The sequence below is a fragment of the Epinephelus moara genome, chromosome 19 (genome assembly GCF_006386435.1).
Source record: "Epinephelus moara isolate mb chromosome 19, YSFRI_EMoa_1.0, whole genome shotgun sequence".
In the NCBI taxonomy this organism is placed as follows: domain Eukaryota; kingdom Metazoa; phylum Chordata; class Actinopteri; order Perciformes; family Serranidae; genus Epinephelus; species Epinephelus moara.
This window is the reverse complement of record NC_065524.1, coordinates 11,538,965-11,564,940: the sequence shown is the minus strand read 5'-3', so window position 1 is coordinate 11,564,940 and position 25,976 is coordinate 11,538,965. Positions and strand designations below refer to the sequence as shown.

Here is a 25,976-nt window from a genome sequence, read left to right as displayed (position 1 = left end):
TGATGAGAGAATCACACAACAGGCTTTTCCCTGCTTAATTAACCGCCATTCTGAAATAATAGGAGTGCGGGGGATAGAGGGGGCAGCGGGAGTGGCGACACCTTCTAGTGAACACATTTCACGGGCCACCTTCTCATCAAGAGGTTCAAGAAAGCCTGACGCAGCCATCATCGCTGGGTGTTATGAAATAGACCCATCATCAGTTATTTATTCATTACCTTTGTTCTCTGCCTGCCTCACATGAGTAGGCACACGTCAGGCACATCCCTCATTATCGGTGATCGTGTGTCATACGTCCTTATGGTTTTTAGATCACACCCATGTCTTGTCATATTTGTCAAATTAATAGTATCTGTCGCTTCAGAGAGATCGCGACCTCGTCATGTGCTGTGAGATTTGTTTTGATTCAGATGCTTCTGCTCTACCATATGTATCAGTTTATTTTGTGTGGGTGTGTGCACCTTTTTTTTTCTTTTTTTTTTGAGGCTGAGGAAGCGATAGTGATACGAGATTTCCACTGGTTTCTGATTGTGAAATATCTTACTAATCTTTCTGGTGGCCTGAGAGCAGAATACTTAAGTAACATTTTAATGAAATGATTTCACTGGATCAAGGCCTTTTCCCATTAGCGTGGAGATTTTAAGATAATCGGGAATGAAGAGGGACAGCTTTATGAATGTTTTGCATATTGAAACCAACCGCTGGATCCTCATTAAAAAGAGATCAAGTGTTTGTCAGTCATTTGGAAAAGAACTACAGGTAGGGCGATGCTAATTCAGCTGTACTTTACGAGGCCGCTGAAGCCATTTCTCTCTTTTGTCTGCTTTGCCTTCTTTTTTACACATCAATGGTAGTAATTAAAGGAGCAGATGAATACTCATGAGAACAAAATGTCAAGCATTGGTCGCTCCTCCTGGCTCGTGCTCTCGCCACCACCAGGAGCAACATTTGACATTTTTTCTAAAGGCGAAGATCTGGGTTTGTCCAAATATGAAATTTGATCTTTAGAGACATTGATTTAGATTTATTGTGGGAAGGTCACACACCTAACAAAGGCAGCACAGACAATCTGTGCTTTGATTTCCGAGTTAAGCTCACAGGAGATGAAAATAACGACCTCGCGGTGTCCTTCAGATCAAATCTTTCAGCCCTCGTTATGCCTTTAATGAAAATTAACCATTGCTGAAGCAGTGTACAAAAATGTGTTTTACAAATAGATGCATTGCTTAAAGTTAGTAAGAATTTAACAAAGACCCCGCCCACACACATGGATAAGTGCTAGGCACAGAGTAGTCTCCACAGAAAGCTATCTGACCAGTGTTAATGATGTCTCAGTCATGCTTACTGTCGAAGGGTTTAGCAGCCGTCTCCTGAGGCTGTGCAGGGAGCTGTCCACGGTGCTGAATGAGACTGTTCATCTTGGTTTCTGGGAGGGAGAATGCCCAGACGAGCTCCTCTCTTTTTCCCATCTCATGGGGGAATACTGCTTATCTGAAACTTGAAATTGAACTTTGAAATATGCCATTCCTCTGTCTTAGATTTCCTCCTTTTTGGTTACAGTTAGAGAGCTGACACATAGCACGGTTACTGAATTATATATGTGTGTTAAAAGTCTGATCTTAAGATAGTCAGCGTTAAAACTGCACCTTAAAATCAAGGGTTTGCTCCATGTAATGATGTGTGTTATAGGATAAACCATTAAGGGTAACATTGTTAGTGACCACATTTCACACAAACGCTTCTGCTTCCTGGTACAAAGAGGATAGTGCTGCTTATCACATCCCATCCTCACACTCGAGTGTCACCTTACTGAAGAGAATAAAACATGAATCTTTCCTCCCTCTGCCATTTCCAGGAACTCTGTGACCTCTTTTCCTGTTTTAGTAACTATTTTACTTTTCATAAAGTGATTCAGCAGATATCCAGGGTTACACAAAGAGTGAACAGAGAGTACACTGTCATGCAGTTAAAACTAAAACCCTGGCACAAACACCGCCCTACCACTATTAAAGCTGACCCGCATCAGAGAGGTGGTCATTGAAAATTATTAAGCAATTTTGATAATTATAATTCCTGTGAAATTATTTAGCAACTATTTTGATCATTTTAATTAATCATTTTGTGAGTAAAAATGTCAAACAAATACTGGTCCGTTTTCTTTGTCATATAGTATGATGGCAAATTAAATATTTTGACGTTTTGGACTGCTGGTCTCATCATGTGCTTTAGGAAATTGGGATAGGCATTGTTCAGTTTTAAGTTGCAGCCCAACAGTACTATGCGATGCAAAACTAATATACTGTCATAAATATCATACTAAATTCTAAATACCAACCATGACAGTAGGGATGATATTGTTTTCACCTTGTGAGTCTGTGTGTGTATGTCAAAATGTGGTCATGCAGACGCCTATTGTAGTGAGGCAGTTTTGAATACTTTGCCAGGTCTGTCTGTAGACAGATTTTTGTCATCATGATAGTTTCGCAACTGTGCAAGATGAGGTACAGATACAACTTAAGAGGTGAGTAGGTCCAACAAAGTACATGCTTTAATTTATATATATATATATATATATACTTTATTAATCCCCTGAGGGGAAATTAAATTTTTTCACTCCGTTGTCAATTACACACACATGCACAAACTGGACCTATACATGCACTAAGTGGAGAGGTGTCAGAGTGAGGGGGATGCCCATGACAGGCGCTCCGAGCGGTTGGGGGGTTCGGTGCCTTGCTCAGGGGCACCTCGGCAGTGCCCAGGAGGTGAACTGGCACCTCTCCAGCTAATGTTACCAGTCCACGCTCCATATTTGGTTTGGATGGGGACTTGAACAGGCGACCCTCCGGTTCCCAACCCAAGTCCCTATGGACTGAGCTACTGCTGCCCCCTTTATGCCCGTGACCCTCATTTGTTTCTCGTGGCTGGTGTGATCCCATAGCAGGATGGTCTCTAATTGTATTTAGGGCTAGGCTAGATATTGGTATTATATAGATATCATGGTATGAGACTACATACTGTCTTAGACTTTGGATCCTGTAATACCCTAAGTGTCTTTCCCTGGTTTTAAAGGCTGTGTTACAGTAAGGTGATGTCATTTTCTGAACTTACCAGACTGTTCTATTACTTGCCTTTTCTCACTTAGTGATTGTATCCACATTTCTGATGATTATTTCTCAAAAATGTTATCCTGTAAATAGTCAGTAGTCAACACTACAATTCTGTAGCAATATTTGATGTTGATGTATTTGGTCAGAAATATCTAATATTTGATTTTCTCCACATCACACAGCCCTAGTTGTAAATACAACAAATACAACAATGTGTCATAGCTGTTCATTGAACGCTATGGTTATTTTTTCTGCTCAAGTAACCAGCACTGTATTAGAATACAATATAGTGAAATCTGTTTTGTCCACTAAGGGGTGGGGGGATCAATACAACATAATATCGCGATATTTCTGTGTGGCAATATATCGTCTCACAGTGCCATGTATGTTTTTTTTATATTTATATAAATAATTAATATTACAAATACAAATTAAACTTTAGATAGCCTACTAGAATAATATAATGTGCCACTAGATACATTTTGCGGCAACAACAAAAAAAAATGGCTGAATGAGATGAACAGACTGAAAACTTATTAGATAAACAGATGTTGCCAAAGTTTTCCTTTGAGGACAGATTTTACAGTTGAAAAAGTAATAAATCAACATATATCGCAATATATTTTATCGCAATACTCAGCATATTGCATAATATTTAAAATTGCATTATATCATCATTTAAGTATGTTGCTAATACTGTATTGTGGATCCTATATACAGTATGTGAAGAAGCACGAAATTTCAACAACAACAACTTACAATATAATATTGAGTTTAACTGGATTAATTATCCAGATAATAATCATTTATTGGATTAGTGAGTTTTCTGTTTCAATCTTCTCAAATGTGATGATTTGTTCTTTTCTTTGTCATGATAGTGAAAGTTATATTTTGGGGGTTTGGTGTGAAGTGCAGCGTAGATGCCTGTTCTCTAATGAGACGGCCCCGTCATTTGACCTACATTCCATTATCACAGAGTTTTAATAACTGATTAATGATACTTTTTGTGCTTGTTTTTGTGTATCACATTTGTTATGGGTGTGATAGTCTGCTCTGTATTACTTACTGAAGTGTTTGTGACAGCGCGCTGTATTATTGTCTGGGGATATAAAGATATAATCAGCATGGATGTGGTAATGAAACCATAATTTGAAACTCAGTCAGATATCGGAGACATTTAGATTAGCTTCCTTTTGATTCATTCATGTTATTTTTTTTTTCAGATTTGTTTATTTCTTTCTCATTTCAGTTGATAGCATATTTGTTTACTCACTCTAATCTTGTAATTATATCATTGGTTGTTGCCACAAATCTACAGTATGTGTGTAGCAGATGTTCAGCATGTTTAGCATCGAGTGTTTATTGTTTGACCAGTTAATAATTATGAGCAGCGATAAATTGGGTGTAAGAGGATAACGATGAATATTTTCATGTTTGCTTTTAGTTTTTTTATCAACCAGGCAAACAAGCCAAAAAAGCTACATTATCTCCTAATTGAGATTTAAGCAAATGCCAATTAATAATACGCAGTCTAAAATGATGTGGAAACAATTTGTATTTAAAAAGCTGAAAGGTTTCTCTCTGTGTTGTTCCCAGTATGTTGAATTAGAACAGGATGATTCATTTACAATGCATTTGTTCAGACCTTTGCTCCTCTATTCATGTATCACTGCAGATTACTCACTAGTCCTTTCAGTGTCAGGTCAATACTTCATGCACACAAAACACATGTTCAATTTATGTGTGCATGCATATTCCATTATTTGAAATACCTTTGCCACTGGGGCTTTGCTACATATTTGCTCATATCTAAGTGTCACAGGGGGCAGTTTTTACACTCTATCTTTATATTTGATGAGATCTTTTTGTTGGTTCAAAGAGTGGGAGTGTGATAAAGACTGTCCCAGTTAAAAAGATAACTCGGGGAAAGCTCACCCTGCTAAGAATCGGACAGATTTTGGCCCTCACCTTCAGAATGAGTTTTCATCACACGGCTTCCTCTTTACATCATATCCCCTTAATAAACTGCAATAGGATTACAAGGCAGATCAAGTGGGCTGTGATCTGCTCCAGAGGTCTGGAGCACAGTGGGGATTAGGTATGGCATTTGATGTCAGCTCCCAAGGTTTCAAAGAATAATACACCGTCCTCATTTCATCACTATATGTAAAAGTACAGAGAAGGTGGTTTTGGCCATTGTGTCCGCGATAGCACTGAAAGTGAGCTCAGGTTTCCTGGCTTATAGCTTTGAAAGGAAGTACACAAGTGAGAGTAAATGGTTACATAAAAGCTCAGCTCACATGAAATATATTAAGAGCAGAAACAATTAGGTGATGAATCGATTCATTTATTGACAGAAAATTAGCATTTTAATACATGTTATTCATTATGATATGATATAAGCAAATATGATAAAAGTTCACTGGTTCCAGTTTCTTAAATGTGAATATTTTTCTGGCTTTTTTGTCTTCCATGCTAAAATGTAATATTATTGGGCTTCAGGCAATAATCAGATTAATCAAATACAGATAGAAGGCAAATTGTGATTTGTGATACTGGGCTGTATAATTAAAATTGAATTGAACTGACAATTTATTTGAAAAATCTAGCACTTGAACTACCATAAAAGCTTCCCCTCAATTCAAATGAAAGGGATACCCTGCTGATTTTCAACCAGCTTTTCATCATTACAATGTGGGTAGTTATGATTATTCTAATTGATCATGAAACCACAGCAATTTAAGGAGAATTCAACACAATAATTTAACACCACATAACAGTTACAGTTCTAAGAACAGCAAAATAAAATGAGTTGGAATCAATAATTGTCTCCTTAAATCAGGAGATACTCAGCAGTCAGACATGTCTCCTTTATATGTTAGAGCGGCTGTCACAACAATGAGAAAAGCTGATCCACCTTAACAGTCCACCTTAAGTTAGCTGAGTTAGATTCCAATGGGAGGCTTACTTAGCTCGCTAACTTCAGGGCTCATTCCCATCACTTTAATCACCAGGTGGCAAGCAAGACATGGGAACTGGTAATGGATGAACGATATTGGATTTTTTGCTGATATCCAATATGCAGATTGCAATTGGTGCCTTAGGTCCCATTTATACGACAACGATTTCGACTGAAAACGATAAACTTTAGTTGCGTTTTGGCCGATCGTTTACACAACAGCAGCGTTTTGAAAACTCGGTTTGAGAAAGTCGACCATCACAACAATGGCGGACTCCCGAGCTCTGCTTGTGCTGCTCACCCTACTGAATTTATCAACGCTTCCCCATCATAGTGTAGATTTACTGTAGCAACTCCACCTCGTCGTCCGTCCAGATAAACATTTGTGCGATTGCCATTTTGATTCTTTATACATCGCCGCTCTGTAGAAGGAAGCATAAGCGTCACACCTCCAACTACTGGCCTGGCATGTATACTGCATCGTTTCTGGTCATTTTTCCGGGTCTGTGTGCACGGCGATTGTTATCCAAACGTTGTCGTCTAAACACGGAACTTTTTTCAAAAGGAAAATGAGAAACGATTCTGTTTTCAGTGGATCGTTTTCATGTAAACATGGCCTTATTTGCAACCCTACTTCTTACTAGTTCTACCCACAAAGTTTCAAAACAACCAGAGAGGGGATATGTTGTGACTCACTGTTTTGCGCTCGCGCTGAAACTTCTATTTGGAGTTTGGGGGGATGGGCTGAGCACATTGGCTGGGAAGGGGTGCACTTGATTTACAAAATAAAAGGCAAAACAGTAGCAACGTTGGTGGACAACACAAAATCATTTGATCTCAATATGAAATGAAGGGAAGCCAAAATCTCAATTGAAAAAAAAAATCTAATTGATCACCCAGCCCTAAAATTAAGTATGGGAAACTTTCCTCCATCTTACCAGCCGCCAGATCTCCCAGCTTTTTTGTAATTGTAAACGTGATACAAGATTGTTTGTCACCAGCTGCCATATTGTCTCCTGTGTCAAAACGGCCAAGCTACATTATGTCACCCACCAGCGGGAGCATCTATTGCTCCAATGCGGCAGTTTTCTACCTCTTGAGCAAAAGCGAAATCCACTGCCCTTTTCTCTGTTTTCTTTGATCATGTAGCACCAATGTCAAAAGTATGTGCGTCTTTCTACTGCATAGACAGCCTAGTTTGATGAAAAGATCATCTTTCCTGCAGTGAAATACTTCTTAAATTATAACATTATATATAATATAATGTGTAGAAATGTAAATATAGTCTGCCCCAACAGTCCCAGTTCCTGTTCCTGAGTTTCAGTGTTCAGCAGATGAGTTGGGGATGTATTGCTGTGTTTGTGTCAAACGCAAAAAAGTCATTGTTGTTGTGTCTACTTTGCTGCTTTTTAAAACCCCTGGTACTCTGTAAGGTATGTTTGATTTTTTTCTCAAATGGGTAAAGTCACCAGAGAGGTACTGTGAATTGTTTTCTGCTCAGAGAAGTTTGTGCTGCTGTATTTGTGCATCGGTGGTTCCCAGAGCAACAGATGCAGTTGCATCGCCCTGTGATTTAATGCAAGGAGCACTCCACATGGGAAAACTCATTGCCCAGCAAATTAAACCATTACCTCCCCAGTTGGAGTTAAATACGGAGAAATGACTCATTTAATGTCTGATTACTCCCTAATACAGCCATCAAAACAATGGCAACCACTCATTCCCACAAGTAAATTCTGCTTCTTTGCAAAATAAGGGCAGCAATTGGTTGTCAGGGTCACAGTGAAGTTTTATTAAAAGATGCACGCTAAGAACGCAAAAGAAGTCATCTGTTGCGATTTATTATGAGATGGCTCTCTAGTCTGAAGATTCGTCTTCATTATCCAGCCAAGCACCAGGCAGATAACGCTGCCTCATTTGCTTCCCGAGCCTCAATTTTCCCTGAACGATAATGCGGCTTCTCTTTTGTGTGGCTGTGGTAAAGACAAGCAAGCCATTTTCAATATGCACGCAGGATTACAAAGGTTAATCATCAATTTAAAGCTAATCTTTGTTAAATACCAATAGAAGCATGCTGTGTGCTCGAGACAGATATAATCAGGCAAACCCCAAAACAATCCTCTGTCTGAATGAAGTGAAAGATGGTTAATCTAGGCTTTACAGCAGGGGTTGATTAGCGAGGAAGGGGAGTATGGCATCACACTTCTCAACTAATGTTCCAGCGTTCCACTTTGTGCTATATTTAGTTGTCGAATCTTTTGGGCTAACCTCAGGAACTGTACCACTCCTCATCGTGCTTTTAAGCAGAATTAGGTTGAGAAGGTCCCCAGCAAAGCATTTTCTCAATGAGGTGAAGTGAGTTCAGTCTCAACCTGCTTCAACTTTGAGGAGTCTGCTGGAGGAAACTCATACGTATCTACCCTCGCCACATTGTTGCATTGGAGTTGAGATAATTATGGAGTTTTAAAATTATGCAAGGATGAGATCCCTCTTCCCAGTCTGGGAAAATGAGTAATTAATTTTCGGCTTTTTTCTCAGTTAATATGCAGGCGACTGGGAACACAGGATCCCAGTCATTATCTGGTCTGGTCTGGTGCAACATGTCTGCCAAGTTGGTTGATTAAAATTTGAGCTAGTTTCCTTCCATCACACCTTGTCCATATTTGTCAAATGTGGCGCTGTATGATACCAGAACGAAATGACAAAAGGCAGTTGGTGATTGGTGTTTAACATGGGGGACGGACCCGGATTGCGTCATGGACCACCTTCTTCACATCCCAATATGAAATAAATAAAGTCTTATATGAAACTCTTTTCGTCAAATTCTCATGAGAAATACAATTTTGAAGCTAGTAAAGGCATGATGACACAACCCCGTGTCACTCCAAAGTCGTCAAATAGCGGTGCTTGGGCAGTGACTTCCAGCATCAGGTACCAAAGACAAAAGCTGTCCTTTAACGTCGGCATGATACACTGTCGCCATTATTGTGTAACAGTGCCTGGCAGCATCAGGGGGAAACGCAGCGGGACAGCAACGTAAGTTAAGTGGCAAATGTTCAAGTAGGGCGGGTGGGAGGGGTGGTGTATCGGTCCAGCAGCCACTGACTTTCACCCAGGAGGCCAATGTCTGCTTCCTGTATGATTGTAAAGCCAAACCCAGTTCTTTTTTTCTAAACCCAACCATGTGCGTTTGTTGCCTAAACCCAACCACATGAGTGTGTTGGCCAAACGTAACCATGTGTGTTTGTTGGAAAATGTCCTGTAAAGACAGAAGTGTATTTTGAAATCAGTGCATCTAACAGGCTGAAGTTAACGTGGCGTCTCAGAACATCAACCACCAACGCACCCAGGGTACCTTGCACGTCGTATGTGGACGAGAAAAATCCATGACCAACGTCAATATGTGATGGGGTTGGGGTGAGAATGTGTTGGATGACAAGCTAGCAGCGAACACTTCTCAACTGTACTCTGGTCATAAACATTCTCCACAATTTGATCGCTCAGTCCAATGTACGGAAACCATCAGCAACCAAATATAATTTATTCAGAACTACTAGCGCGGAAAAAGTATAGTGACTCCCTACCAGTCCTTAAGTCCAAATATGTGTCCATTTCTCAACAATTTATATTCATTTACTATGCAAGTATCCACTGATCAAAATATTCAAAGGTCTTTTTTTTTTTCCTTTTAATCAGATTTGTGGATATTGTCACGTGGAGTTCATTGCTAACTGTAGGCTAACTTCATTCGTCTAACGGGCCGCAGTTCTTCCGATATGAACCATATTTTCTCGTCTTCCTGCACCATGTTGTAGGGTATGCTTGTTTTTGTTACCTTGTTGGCTACAAAATAAAAGTGTCCCCAAGCTTTTTGTGTATTTCTTACCTCTGGGAGAGCCCCTGGAATACAGCATGTGCTCCCAGTTTAAGAGGGGAGTGAGCTCTTTGTGGCCACCGTATAACAAACTTTTGAAGGCCTTTTTCCTCAAACTCATGGCTCAGTGTCCTTATGTAGTGTGACATATTTTCATTGCAAAGAAGTTGAATGGTGTCCCCCCTCCAGTCGCCTACTGACATAAAAAGTTCTTTTGGTCTCAAAGTATAGGAGATAAAAGTAAAGTTTTATATTATATTTGACAAACTTGTTGACTCCTAAAATAATCTCCGGACAAAACATTGCAGTTCCTATTAACCTAAGCCATTTAAGTCTCCTGGGCAGGAACTTACAATAATGGGAAATAGAATCAGCTCACCTTAATGGCTGAAGCAGTAATTCCATTGACAAGGTAGGCTCCTTTAATAAAGATAAGCCCCTGAGAAAATCAATAACCTGAACTAATTTCGAAAGGACTCGGACTCGTCTAGACAAATACAGCATTCACACCTAACCAAACAAGCCCCACAAACCCGTCTTTAAAATGCCTTTTCATTGATATTGCTTTGAGAACAAACCAAGGCTGTTTTCTCATCTTTGCTACAAGACACAGTAACAAAGCAGGCCAACAAGCAATCCTGCAGATGCCCTTTTGGTGATTCATTTTATTCCCCCATTAGGCCTCTGATGCTGGGTCCACAAACTTCTCTAATTAAGAATTCGTCTTCAGCAAATTCACCCATAAAATGGCCCTCGCTGCAGAACGTGGGGTGATAAAAGGAGTTATTGGGCCTGCGACCTCCTTTGCCTCTTATCTCCCATAAACACTTCAGTTGGTTCTACAGGGCCATGGAGGCGGCAGAACGAGCAATAAGCCAAAGGGGAATAGTGGGGGACTGATGACTTATTCATGAAGAACGGCGCAACATGAGGGCACAGATGAAATTGACAGTGAGAAGTCCTCATACTATAAGTTGTTATGTAGTTCTGATAAGACTTGTCTTGTGCTTGAAGTTGATTAATCTTCGGCCTGGGTTTCATTTCAGCACGCACTATAGTGATGTTTTGAAGGATAAAATACACAGTGCTTGTGCTCTCTTGTGGGAGATATAAAATAATACTGCATACTCATTAGCCTTAGCAGGGCTCTAACATTAGCTTTTGGGCTCACACAAGCAGAGATGAAGCCCTGCTCTGCTACGAAAGTCACCCTGCTGAAGTGACATGATGTTTTATTCCCTCTATCTTCTTAACCTGATTCTGTCACATCCCCAGAACCGCACATGCACGGATATTGTCATTAAGTCCCAGACAGGTCTTTCCAGCTATTTAAATGAGCCTGAATTCTTCACATGCATCTCACCTAACAATTCTGTTTTCCTTTTCATGTGCATTAAATTCAGTTTAAGGCAGGAGTAACTTTTCTTTTTCTTTTCTTTTTTTTATTCACACCTCATCTCAGTTTGTGCGTGCTCTAGTGATTCAAACTGATGGCAAATCCCACCTTGCTATGCAGGCAGAACACAAGAAGTGTACGCTAGGATTGCATTCAACCTGCTGCTGGGGTTACGTTTGCCAGAAAGAACAAAGGAGAAAGTGTAAAGTAACACAGAGTGCCAATACTTGTGGTTAGCCTTCCTTGAAAATGTGTAAACAAAGCCTTGCTGGTTGTGGAAAGTCGGCTTAAAAGCAGATGTAAAGCCCAGCTGGCACAAGAGTTTTCATTTCCTGTCAGGCAACGGGAAATTTTGCACTGAGGTAACGCCGACTATAGCTGCCCAGTGCTACACAGGCAATGGCGTGAAGCAGGCAAATGCTGTAAACAATGTAATGATAGAGTGTACGACAGCCGTGTGGAGCTGTGATGGCGTACATCCTCCCCCATCTCTGCCCAGTCAGTCCTCTGAAGCACTCCCTGCCAGAGAGGCAGAGACTAGGCATGAGGAAATGGAGCTGGAGATTGTTATTATAGATAAACACTTCCCTTACGATCTAGTTTGCCCTGCAAGTAGGAAATTACAAGGATGTTGCTCAAAGTTGGGCACGGAGGCAACTGATTTTATTTGCCTCTGAGGTGCCAGTGTGCGCAGTCACAAACTGGGCTCAGCCTGTCAGCAAATGATGCTGAGCACAGTTTGTGTCCTATCGATAGTCATTTTGAGACTACACTTATTTGTTGAGCTGAAACACAGTCGCTTAATTGATTAGTAGATGGACAGAAAATGAACTGGAGACTATTGTGATGATCATTTTCTGTAGCAAAATATTTGCAAGCTCCAGGTGCCCAAGTGTCTCATAATATTTCAAGAAAATGTCACCTCAGAACTCGTTCTGGACATTTTTCATAATTTTTTATAAAAAGTATTTTATAGATTAATTAATAGTTAAATGGTAACAAATGTTTGCCTGATATTTTTCTAAATGTACTATGATTTGCACTCGCTGTCTTTTAAAGAATCAGTTTGCAATTTTAAAGTCTTTCAAAAAACAAACGCCAGGTGCCCATATTAATATTAAAACAGGTTTTGCTTGCATAATAATTCCTCTGGTTCATACTGAATGAAAGCCACTGTCCTCATTACAGTCATTTGTGCAAAATGTCATCTTTGTGTTTCCCTGGGCAGCGTTTCCCTCTTGAGCTGCAATGGAAGGATAGTAACAAAAGACATCTGTAGTAAAAAGTCAATAACTTTGGAAGATAGCCACTTGATTTGCCTTACTAAGTGCTGAGGCCTCATATTCAGGGCTTGACATTAGCACCCACCCGCCCACCCACCCAACAAATCCAAATGATCTCGACAGTGGCTTGTAACACAGTCATTCTCTCTAGCCACTTTTCAAAATGCATCTGAAATAATAAACCTATTGTAATGTGACATTGCAGTCCTACAATTCCCATGAACACTTACTGCACACAGTGTTTGCTCCTTCATTTTATTTGTCCATTTGTGTTAGGCTTATTGCTTTGTGCAGCAGTGACCGACGACCTGAACAAGAAGCACAGCCAATGACGTTTGAGGACTGTAGTCTGTATGCCTGGTAGTCTTTAGTCTGTCTAAATGGCTAGTAACTTTGGAAAACCCATGGCTACAATGGCTGGCAAGCAAAAATGTTAATATTAAGCTCTGCTCGTATTAAATGACTGCTGTTCATCTCCCATCACTTACACTGGACGCACATTAAAAAGAGATCTCTTAAACACATACTTCACCCACAAAATGACCATTTGTATATCAGTTAGGCTACTTACCGTGTGTAATCATGATTTGTTAAGGAAACTGCTTTTCATACAAGCCGCCATGCTGAACTGAGAATCCAAAAATGGCAAACAGTCTTGAAATAAAGTAATCATGGTCTGCATCAAACAAAAACAAAACTATATTAAAGCATCCATTTGCAAACTCTTACAAAAGCTTGTTTAGTATAACCCAAGTCTCATTTATCCAGTCATATGCTTAGTACTTCCCAAACACAAGCAACCTTATAATTAAAAACACTTCATGCACGTATGAGTAGCGTGCCTGGGTACACTCAGGCATGCTTCTGGTAGGTTTTATATTGTAACTTTTTGGGGACAATGCACATGTTTAGGAAGTACCGAGGATACGACTGGATAAATGAGACTTGGATTATACTGCACATGATGTGTGAGAGTTTGTCAACAGACGTTTTTTTTAATATATAATTTTGCTATTGTTAAACATGGTTCCCTATTACTTCAGTTCATGAAGAATGTTTGCCCTTTTTGGATACTCCGTTCACCGTTCAGGCGTGCGAGAAAAATAAAGTTTTACTCATAAATTCAAGGAAACACGCTGTGAGTAATTGATAAACAAACTGTCATTTTATGGTTGACGTGTTCCTTTAATGGCCAATATGAAAAGGAGGAAAGAGCCAGCAAAACCTGTTTCAGCATTCAAATGACTTTTTATTGTTGTCGATAAATTGTGGACCCATCCATAATGACATGTTGTGGAATGACTTTGCAAGTTTCAAACTCCTGCACTGATAAATGACTGAGGCCACTTCAAGCTAAGCGGTCGGATCCCTCTGATCATATTACAATCAATGACCAGCATGTGAGGCGACAACTTGAATTACTTATGCAGATGAGGTAGCTCGATACTGTGAAAGTTCCAGTTCAAGGTCATTTGCTGTGGCGAAATGACGTTCCTGAGAGTGCGTGTGCTGTCTGTGTCAGTCTGACACTCTTTCCATTTTGGATCTTCACATCTCACAGTTACGCTTGACTGATTCGTCATTCGCACGTACTGCACAAACAAATGAAGCTAATTGTGGCCCTGCACTAATGTCATAGTCAAGTCATGTACACTGAGGGTCAGTCACTGCAGCCTGACTTTCTCCAACTGCATCTCACTTTTCTGATTGTCAGTAAGAAACTATAGTTTTGTTACAGTTTCTCTCTGCTCGCTGTGTGTCTGGCCACATAGTGTGCTCCCTCTTGTGTGTGTACTGTATGTGTGCCGGTGATATCCCGCTGCAGCAGCAGGGAGCACCATAACCACTACTGACACATCTAACTGTATAATGCTTTGACCTCTGATGCGAGCAAACACAGGACGCCCCTGTGGGAAACGGCTTTAAGTTGAATGCATTATTATCAGCTTGCTAACTGCAGCCTGGTGTTGAATCACTTCAGCACTTGGCAGCCAACAGCACATCACAGAAGGTCCAAATACTAAACCTCCGAGTTCTGCAGTGCTGAATACATATTTGTGATGGCAGGAAAACACTGGCTGTGATCTGTGGCGCGCGCCTACCAATAGGATGCTGTTGTGCCAGAGCGAGAGAGGTTTTCCAAGTAGAACAGCACACACCAGCTGTAGTTTGGGGAAATAAATACGAGATATCTTCGTTGACCTCCTAGAAGAAAATACCAAGCCCCCAGTGTACATATACCTTAGTTAATATGTATTACATGCTTCGCCCTGGAGTACAGCTTGCACAGTGCATATCTCAAGACTTAGGTGGGATTACACTAGATGTATTACTTAATGCTGTTTACGAGCTGTAAGATTGATGCTGTTTAATGAACAACACTACAAGATCATAAAACTCTCTAAACATTACGCATTTTTCTGCGCTTTACTCATCAGAGCTGTGATGTCTCTGTCAGCACCCAGCAGGCCTTACCATAGTTTTTCTCATTAAACTATTCATCAGATAGGCCTCATCAAAGATTAAGAGTACTCTCACAGTTCATTACAAGATGCCCTGCTTTTTATTTGATGAAGTAATTCATCCATAATGTATGTGTATATTGCAGTTTTGCAGGATGCCTGCAAGACTGGAGAACAGCATCGGCTTTCCAAAAGCTTAGACCCAAGAAGAACGAGAAAAGTTGGCACTTTTGTTTTGATTAAATCGGCATTTTCAGAGTGTTCCCTCTGCGATGAACTGTAAAGCAATTACTTTACATGGAGAAGATCAGACTCATTGTGAGAGAAGGTTTGATGGGAAGAGCTTGATAAGAATTACAGTAGCATTAAACTGGCAGAGCAGAATTAGCTTTATCTTAGTGCCAGTGATGAGGAGGCTGTTGCGGTGGGGAGATCTCGACGCTGTGAAAAGCATAGGTGCTTTATCAGAAGTGGCAGCCTGAATGAGGATCATCAGGCCACTCTCTGATTGAATTCCTTCTCATAGTCTGTTGTTGTTTCTGACCGACCACGGAACACTTCCCTGAGTGAGTCAGCGTCCCTGGGATTGGTTGCCTCCACTCATCCAAGGGTGATGAGCAAGTCAGCCTATTTTATCTGCGAAAATGCCTCCTGGGAATTCAGACAATGTCAGTTGATGCTTGAAATAAATCTCAGAGCATTGACAAATGTCAAAGCTAAACTGGAGGAAGCCAGGGCCTGGGTATGCAGCAGGGTAACAGAGAGTGCTAAAGCGATCTGGTGTCACTTGAACAATAGTGATGTTTTTTAGGCTGGGTAACTGGAGGGGCAATGCCATGGCGGAATGACACTTTGTGGTTGGATGCAGAATCGTTTGACCTCTGCAATTTCTGCACAAATCATGAAAACCAAGAACATTTCCTTTGTTTCCTTTGTTGATACAGAGCTTCCTGCAGATTTTGCCAGTATAGCATAAACATATATTTGTTCATGAGGCACAGGCCTTCATCAAGTTGGGTAGCTCATGTTCTACTTGTGCACAGATGGCAGTGGGCAGAAGGATCGGTAATTGGAAGAGACTGTGTTGCACACTGAACCACTCTGCACGAAAAAAAGAGCTGAAAAGAGCATTACACTGTGAAAGTTTAACTCAACGTATAGAAGATCACAGTTAAAACACTGTAATTAGTGCCTGGGGCAACATGCGTCTGGGTGTACTAGCAAATGACAGATCACCTCCCCTTGAAGTCCGTAATGAATGCCTCTGTTGGCATGTGGGTGTGGATTAGGTCATTGTGTTACTCATGAGCTCCCGAAATAGCCATCTATTGCTTACCATCAGAGCTGCAGTGTAATTTCTGCTCAAAACAAGGAAATGTGTGAAATGCCAGCCTGTTCTCATCCCCAGGTCGTCAAATACCACAGCTCGTCATCCCCCTCAGCATGTGGTACGGCCACCGAAAGCACCCTTTGGCATCATCTCTTCAACACATTCTCATTGCAAGTCGTCACATATTGCCGCTTTGTCAGTGGACTTTCACATGTACATATTACACACTCCTGCATCTGCTGTTAACATTTGTGGATGCCGCAACCAATGCTGGGACGTCAACAAAAGCATGTGGTTAAGTTTAGGAAAAAAACATTATGGTTTGGCTCTACAGTCATACAGACACTGGGCCTGGGTGAAAGTCCAAGGTTTGTTGGACCCATCAACCATCCCTCCCACCAGCCCTATAGGGACTATTCAGCTCCTCATTTTGCGTCATCACCAGCAGTGGCTGAACCTGATGCCATCCAGCGGTGTATCATACCACTGTGACAGGTGCCGTCTGGCTGCGTTATGAACTGACGCCACTCATCCTCATCCACATATCATACTACCGCAAAAGATGGCTTTTGGCATCAGTGTCTGACTCCAAATCACTGAGTGAGAGAAGGCTGCTCTATGAGATGCACCAGTCTTTCAACTATCTCCAATGCAAACCCATCCACAGCAGTATTTGACAGTGAGAGCAATGCATGTAGTATAAAGAGCAAGACAGTCCACATAGGGCGGGAAGGAGGGAACTTGGATGGGTCAAACAAAGACAGGACTTTCACCCGGGAGACCGATATTTTTGCTACTAAGGTGCCACATAAGATCTTCTTTTTATTTTCAGCAAACACCTGTCCTAATTTCTCAGACTTCTCAGACTCAAGGTTTAAAGTCTACTGCACCTTTCCACCTTCATCCGATTTATAATAAGTCCTATCAGACCCATCAGACAATGAAAAGTTAGTAGACCAAGCCACTTATGTGTAAGGGTGGGATGCAAATTGGGGATTCATGTACGAGGGGATGAACAGAGAATCAAATGTCGGTCTGGGGATCGATGATGGATCAGGGCGTGTCGCAGTGAGGAACTCAGCAAGTGAGACTCCAGATAGGGGCACGTCTCAGTGAGGCTCCACAGCTTAATGGCCCCCCCTCCCTGTGGTTCCTGTAATGAGAGAGAGGGATGAGAGGAGGCAGCTGTGAGATAAATGAGACAGAAAGGCGTTAAACACACCTTCAGAGGTAGACACATGAAACTTAGAGTGCAGTGTGATCTATGTATGTTCCTGAACCGAAGAAAAACTGAAAAAGATTTATATACTTATGTGATGATAAGAATTGAATTATATACCTCTATCACTCCAGTAAAAAAAAAAAAAAAAAAAAAAAAAGTTGATGACGTAAGTGCAGAAAGTGCTAAAATTCTATAAAATTAGTCTGATCCACCAGGTGGCCCCAGAGGAGTGTAGGTTCCAGTGGCATTGCAGTACAAACAGTTGCCAGTTTATTAGGTACACCGAGCTAAAACTAATGCAGTCCTCCCTTTATGAAGGTTATAATGTTTGTTTTTTGTTGAAATTGTTGTAGACACATGTTGATTCCACTTCATGATCATTTTTGAGGATGTACTTTGTGGTCTACATACAAACACAGCCAGCTTTTTTAGGTCATGCTCACCATCACAGTATCACAAGACCTCTGAGTCTTTATTCAGAGAAAGTTGATGATGCTCTCGGGAGCTTTCGCTTTTTTATCGTGGGAAGTTGCAGGTTAAATGCCTTGCTAACGGGCAACTAAGTCAAGGTCACCACAGTTTTCTAGGGAGGCGAGAACATTACTCATTCTCCAACTGCATGTTTATCTGACCAGCCTGGAGATTGAAAGTGGCAGCTCTCTGTTCTCCAGCTACCACAGCCTCTAACTTATATACTCACCAGTAAGTGGCTGTGATTTACCAGTAATGTAAATAGATGAGGATTAGGACTCATTATTTCTTCACATCATGGTCAATCTAGCGTGGTTGGAGGATTGAAATGCTCAGCAGTGCTCAAGGTGTCCCTTTAAAATCCCTTGCATGCTGATTTCCTCAGTGCTTTAGACACTTACTGGTTTTGTTCTGGAGTGCACATAATATGCCCCAAAAGTTAAACATGTGAATAGAGTGTCTTTTGGTTATGAGACATATGATTATATCTCTAAGGTAAAGGTTAAGAAGGGAAGAGACAATCATCTCTATGTGTTGAGTAGCTAAAGTCTTGTAGCAGAAATTAATAAATCGAGCCAGGAATCCCACTGTGAACCAAAATGCATCCATAATTTAAAACCCATCCTGGACGTGGGAGTAGTTTCAGAGTTACAGTTGGATGTGTGTAGGTGGATAATATATTGTACTGGTTTTTTGAGGGCCTGTTGGAAAGAATGGCTGAGGAAAAGAAGAAGGAGCAAAGGGGAAAGTGCAGAAGAAAACAGAGTGAAGGTGAGTGTGTCTCTGCGTCCCGAGTGATAGTTTGTTTTTGGAGGGGAGGTCACTGTATCTTACAAGAGATCATCTAAACAATGCTGTGAGCTACTGAAACAGAGATACAAGAGGCTGAGATGGAAAAAGAAAAAAAAACAGATGAGGAGGTTACTTCAGATTACATATTTTTCTGCTGAGAATAAAATAATATCCAACTTTTATAGTCGCTGATTTTGTGCATTTGTGTATAATATGAATAGTAACAATGATTAATACTTTTAACTGCCACACTTGAAATCAAACCATTTAATAGCACAAAAGCCAGCCTTTGTAATCAAGCTTTATTGCAGTAATAATGATTTTGTACTAACGTGTCTAATGAGGGCCCATTAGAAAAACAAAGCTGCCCTGTGCAATACCTGCTGCCCGCCACAGTTAATGGCAGGGGGGCCCTGCTGAATATGAATGAGGGTTTGTTCTGTAGACGTATAGAGGCTGCTGTTTGGGTTAATTAGTGGGAACCTGGTTTTTCTGTGGCACTGAGAACCTGTGGAGCCCTTCTCTTAGCCTGGTGGGATATAATGAACGGTGTAGATCTGTCGGCTGTGCTGTCAGCTCAGGCGGTGGGCAGCACTTTTGCTCTAGTGAAAGACAAGTTTTAAAGCCCAGATAATGGTCGGCAAGTGCAGCTCTCGTGTGGGGAGGCTCGGCATCATGGGTTCAAGTGGGAATAGGTTCGATTTTGTTATATAAGCGATCATGCCTTTGTCTGCACCGAGTTCCATTTTCATTCTGACTTATTCATAGTCATACATCAAGAAGCATTTCCCAGTGTGAAAGGCAGGGAGACATCTCGAGCATCTCACCAGCCAGTCACAGAATTAATAAATTCATTAAGTGAAAGTGTTTTCAAACGAGAATTCACTTCCTGTCGATTTAATTGACAACAGGGGCATGACCCATTTGCTTCCTGTCTCGCATTGATTCCCTCTCATTTCCAAACTGATTGAACTTGAACTTGGTCAGTAGCCCTTAGAGTTAGATAACAATGCACTAAGGCAGCCTTTATGGTATTAGACACACTGGGCAGTAGCATTTTTTGATGCTCCGAGTGACTGCTGTAGTGTAAAGAGAAAGTCTGCATAGGGTGATTAGGAGAGGAGATGCATGGGTCAAATAAACTCCAGACTTTCAGCCAAACTTGTTGTTGCCATGGGTAACAGTATCACGTCAATATGTCAAAAAGTCTGAAATATTGTGACTGTCACGATATGAATTTTTCACATCAGATTAAAAATTATGCTGGTATTATTGTGAATTGTATGTGTAGCATACTATGCTAGGGACGAAATGTCAGGTCATGTATGTGATGTATGTCACATGACATAACATCACGCTACTAACAAACATACTTATTTTAAGCAAAACCAAAACCAAACCAAAGGGACTAAACCTGAAAACAAAGTTTTCTAGCCTATCCTGGAATGCAAAATCTGTTGCCTCACTGTGACTGGGCACATTTTTATTTAAGCTAACATGAAATTGCTGTGGCATTAAAAACTGAGTTGTCAGCCTGCTGTGACTAAAAGAATGCGAGTGATTGCAAAAATCTTTTAATGACACTGACAAAGATACCTGATCAGCCTAATGAGGTGAGCGTTGGGAGCCAGTGTGTAAGGTAATAAAAAAAAGTATTTGACAAAATGGTGTAAACGCTTCAACTTGCTGACCACTCTGTCCCTAGCATAGCCAGTTTCGTCCGCATTTCACCCCAGCTAAAAGTCACCTTGCCAGCTCTGGTTTGCCCGCACCGTCATGTTCACACCTGCAGGGGATTAAGATGGTTCTCCTCCACAGTCCCTGAAGGAAATGCTCAGAAGCAAAACATGTAAACAGCATATGCAAAAAAGTGACCAGAGCCAAGATTTGAATCCAGACTGTCTTGCTGTGAAGCAGCAGTGCTCACACTGAGCCCCCACACACAGATGCTGTATCCTACTCCTCGACTCAGTGAGGCCATAGTTCTTCCCTGCCAACCTGCACTGTATAACCCTCCACTGGCCCCACAGTGTTCAGTGGAAATAGTCTTGGTTAAGTGGTCTGCCGGATAGCGTGGCTGCCATGTGCCGAATGAAAAGCTGGAAAGATATGCATCAAGTGCTGAATAAAGCAATAAGGCCCAGTGGAATGTGAAACAATGGCTCCTTCCAGGTGGTGGTGTGCTGTGAGAGGAGTGGGGGGAATTGGATGAGACAGAAAGCTCGTCTGGCTGCCTGGCTGTTAGCATTGGACTTGGCAGCTCTCTGCCAGGGAAACGCTGACAGGCAGGCGCGCCTGTCACAGCACATAAGTGCCTCCTTGCACAACCCCAGGCCCTGTAGGGCAGGTCAGCTCTCCTGCACTCAGCTCACAGGCCCAGTCCCACACTCAAGCCACGGATCGTAGTGTGAAGCGAGGGCATGTGTCACAGCCTTTATATGGTTGAAAGACTCTGAAAGGTGAGAGAAAGGCCACTGGTGACATTGTAGAGATGTGTTGTTCACATTGGTAGTTTTACTTCTCACGTACTCTGCTTAATTAGAGGGAGCTCTGTGATTAAACTGTACTCGAGGTAGAGTATTTCTGCGAGCGGAGACATAATTAATAGTAGCAGTTGGCCACTAAAAACAACTCAAGTGCACAGATTTCAGCGAAGTTATTTTTTACATGCTTCACAAATCAATTATCCTCTTCAAATATAATTTACTGACAGTGTCTAAACAATAAAATTGCTTATTACTTTCATATCAATTGAAAATGAGTTTGTCTCAAAACCTGTCTCGTATTATTTTTTAATTACATTTCATTTCATTTATTATCTCCGCCAGGCATAAGCCTGGAAGGGCTCAGGCGTGTGCGTATCCATTTGTCCACAATTAGTCTCGCAAACTACTGGACCAATCGGCATATAATTTTGTGTTCACATTCATGACTACATGCTCTAGGATCCTTCGTGGTTGCAGTGATTCATAATTGCTGAAAAACCTATTTTAATGACTGTTTCAAACTGTCATCAACTGCTAACGTCTCACTCCTCTAAACCAGCAGGTAGGGGCTGCAAATTTTATTTAAATTGGCTCAACTTAAAACAACACGCCTTACCCTCTGTTGCATGCTGCATTTTGGCCTTCGTCATGGCTCAAAAACAGCAATCCAAAGAAAAGTTTGGTCTCAGTAGAACAGGAGCATCTGCTGATTAATTCCATACCTGATATGTTAGGGTCCACTAAAGTAAAGAAGCTAGATGAATAAATCACAGTTTTTGTTATCTTTTCTGCCATATTGACTGTAAGGGAGCTGGGAAGGACTATTTCACCAGGTGTGGCCCTCCACAGTCAGGGTACAGCCCAGTTTTGTTCCATTTGCTGCATTGCGTCATACCTGGTGGTGTAGTGGTGGAGCATTTTGCATGCACAATTATATAGACGTGCAGATTTTGTTGATTTGGTCATTTTTGCTTGTTATTTGTGCTCGTGCTAAGCAAGTAAGCAGGCTACATAGTTAAATATTTTGTTTTTGTCTGTTTTAGTCTGTTTATTGTTGTTATTTTCTACTATATTGTGCTGTAGCATCCAAAGTCCAGTTATGAGCGACATGGATCATAGATCTGTGGCTGTGTTTTAGTTATCAAAAATACACTCATCATCATAATTACATTGTATCTGTATTTCATACACAGTGTCTGTTAGCAGAACTCAATCTGCTCTGTGTAAAACATTAGGCAAAAATAGAGGCATGTGTTTTTATTAGTTTCTGGGATGCTTTGGAAACATGAATTACAAGAATTGTCTAGAGTGGCTGCGGTCAGATTGGGAGCATGTGGCCAGCTGGCGGGGATCTACACTCTACTGAGTAACCTTTTTTAAATTTATTTTATTACAGTTTTTAGAACCAAACTTTTTAGCCTTACCTTGATATTTTATTGTGCAAACTTACTGAGGATAAGGAACATGGAAATGTCAAAAGATGATATTTCATCAGCCTCCATTTATAAAAAGGAAACAGAACAGGCTTTCTACATTTTTTACCAGGAAAATTGGATAGAAAAAACTGCAAAGAAAAAAAGTTCGGAAAAGTGCAGCCTCCCCGCTGCTATAAAAGCCACGCAGTTTCACATTGCTTTAATAATTTAGCATTTTAAACCCCAATAGATGTAATTACAGTAAATGCCATCTACAGAGAGTGACGCAGGAACTCAGCATCTGTATGGGGAAGATCACCTCCTGCATGCTAAAACCTTATCACAGTGTGTTGAAGTGAATTCTATACAAGAAGACCAGGTTTGAAAATGTATTCAAAATGATCTGTAACCCATTTTTAGCCTACAATATAAGTGATGAGTAATATGTGCTGAACACACAATCTGTCTGCCGTATGTATCCAGAACAGCACTCTGAACTTGTGTGTGTGTGTGTCTGGCAGTCTGTTCCCAGCCAGGGAATATCTGCGTTTGTTTAGATTACCTTACCGTGACCTTTGCTGTTGGAGCTGGATGTTTGCATAGCCCGGCCCCGTTGCTTTGACTAGCACAGTGTAAGCAACAGCACTCTGAGCTTGTTTTCCTCGTGAAGGTATCTGAAGACTTTTGTTTATTTTAAATTAATTCCATGACATTTAAAAAAAATGTGTTCTGTTATTTCAGCTCATGGCTTCTTGCTACAGAGCAGGGGAACATTTTTACATATACTGTTTCTTGGTTAATAGAAGGCATTTGACAAGAAGAAGAAATAATAAAATATTTAACAATCCTTGTAATAAAAGATAAAACAAAAAAAAATCTGAAAGAGACAAGACAGCAAATTTTAATTTTCCCATGGTTGTGAGGGGCCCTTCAGCCACACTGTAAGTCTGATTTAATGCTCTAAATCCCTCTCCTTGTGTTTGCTGAATTTCATTGCCCTAGTATTGATCTTTTTTGACATGTATCGAAAATCAAAGTCACCTAGAAGTGGGAACTCTGATTTCCCGCAATAAATTTGTCTTTATAAGTCTCCAAATGCTTTGATTTCGACGCTGCAGAGGGGTATCGATTCAGGTGTGGATCTTGACCCGGCAAAGGAAGACGGAGCACTCAGGCCTCATCTCCTGGCCTTCAGCCACACTTGCATATCTCGGACACATTTTCTAACGAGCTGTCTGGCTAAATGTTTTTCAGCCAGAGAAATTACAGTATCAATTGAAAGTGACTTTATAGAGTTAGAGGAGAAAGCAGATGGGAAGAGGGAAGATGAAGAGAGACTCAAAGAAAGATGAATTGAGATTATCCTTTTGAGATGATACACTTATAACAGACATGGATTGTATTTATGGCTCGATTGCTTTTTCAGGGGAATGAGGAAAGTGCCATTTCAGTGTAATACAGACATTCATTCTGCTTTGTATGCCTGAAATCTGAAAGCCTTTTCTTCTTCTTTTTGTCTTTGTTCTTTCCTACAGATGTGCTGTGGACTGCCGATGATTTCTCCTCCTCCTCCGGTTCAAATTCAATGGCAGACAAAGACTGCACTTCTTCCTGCTCTTGTTATCACTGAGCTGAGAAAGACAGATCTGGTCCACAGCTAAACCATTGTCTGCTTTTCTTGCTCCTGTCTCATTGCCAATCTCTAATCTTCATACCATCACCATGGCTTGTTTCCTGGCATCTGCCTTTCTTCTGGTTCTCCAGACATACGCTGCACCACCTGAGCTTGTCCAGGCCAGATTTGGCATAACACTGGACCCCATGGACCTCGATGCTGGGCTCGTCAATGTCTCTGGAGATATAACCTCATCTCCACCCCCAGGGACTAGTAAAAGAGCCCCGCACAGTATCATTATTGGGGTACGCAAGGGGGGCACACGAGCACTGTTGGAGATGCTGGACATACACCCTGAGGTTGCTGCTGCTGCCACCGAGGTGCACTTCTTTGATTGGGATGAGAACTATGCCAAGGGCTTTGAGTGGTACCGTGAGTTGATGCCCTACTCATACCCTCACCAGATCACAGTGGAGAAAACTCCAGGTTACTTTACATCAGCTCTTGCACCAGAACGCATCTGTGCCATGAACTCATCCATAAAGCTGCTGCTGATCTTACGAGACCCATGCGAGCGGGTTATCTCCGACTACACCCAGGTGTACTTCAACCGGCTGGAGAACCACAAGCCAGTACAAGCCATTGAGAACCTCCTAGTGCGCAACGGAGCCCTGAATATCCGATACAAGGCCATTCAGAGGAGCCTGTACGACGTCCACATGCGCAATTGGCTGCGCCACTTCCCGCTGGAGCAGATACACATCGTAGATGGGGATGCTCTGATCCGTGACCCCTTGCCAGAGCTTCAGAAGGTGGAGCGCTTCCTCAACTTGCCTCCAAGGATAGTATCCTCCAACTTCTACTTCAACCAGACCAAGGGGTTTTACTGTATCAGAAGTGACGGCCGAGAGCGCTGTCTGCATGAGTCTAAGGGACGTCCTCACCCGGCTGTCAACAGCACCGTCCTCCAGCAGCTCCGCTCTTACCTACGGGAACACAACCGAACCTTCTTCAGGCTGGTGAAGCGCACCTTCGACTGGCAATAAGGATCCCAGATCACAAATCAGACTCAAGGGAGCCACTACCTTGTCTGTGATGAGGACAAAAAGGGGCATAAAGCACTTTACAGAACTGACATTTAAAAACCCCTTTGAATAGCCTCTTAATAACTACTGTTGTGGTCTCTGGTTTCAGCAGAGCAGTTCTATATTTACACGATAAGGCAAAAAAAAAAAAAAGAAGAAAAACTGTAACTAGAGGCGTAAGATTAAATGGAAGAATCTCCAAGCTTAATAAGTCATTCTCTCTGTGCTGAAGGCGTTTAAGTGATCAAATTGCAACGAAAACAAGTTTATGAAACTGATGAACTTTTTTTCCTCTCTCTTGTTTGATATTCTTGTTCTTGATAATAAATTGTTCTGCTTTCAAATGTAACAGAAAAGTGGCCTGTTTCTGTTTCTCTCCATTTTCATTTAGGCCATCAAAAACCCCTGAGCCCTCTCACCTGTGTTATTTAGGGAGTATACCAAGATAGGCAGAGGCATTAGAATAAGCCTTTGAT

At 41.3% G+C, this 25,976-nt stretch overlaps 1 protein-coding gene across 2 annotated transcripts in view; it reads left to right on the top strand.

The window, feature by feature from the left end:
* hs3st1l1 (heparan sulfate (glucosamine) 3-O-sulfotransferase 1-like1) overlaps nucleotides 1–25,636 on the top strand; it is a 33,138-nt gene extending 7,502 nt beyond the window's left edge. The window contains exons 1-2 of one of the 2 annotated variants that reach the window (XM_050071227.1): nucleotides 18,535–18,878; nucleotides 24,336–25,636. In XM_050071227.1, the coding sequence (XP_049927184.1) occupies nucleotides 24,523–25,461 (939 nt within the window). In that variant the 5' untranslated portion in view covers nucleotides 18,535–18,878; nucleotides 24,336–24,522 and the 3' untranslated portion in view covers nucleotides 25,462–25,636. Of the gene's footprint in view, nucleotides 1–18,534; nucleotides 18,879–24,335 lie in introns of those variants that run through there. The other variant, XM_050071226.1, reaches the window with a different exon arrangement.
* Nucleotides 25,637–25,976: the final 340 nt, after the last annotated feature.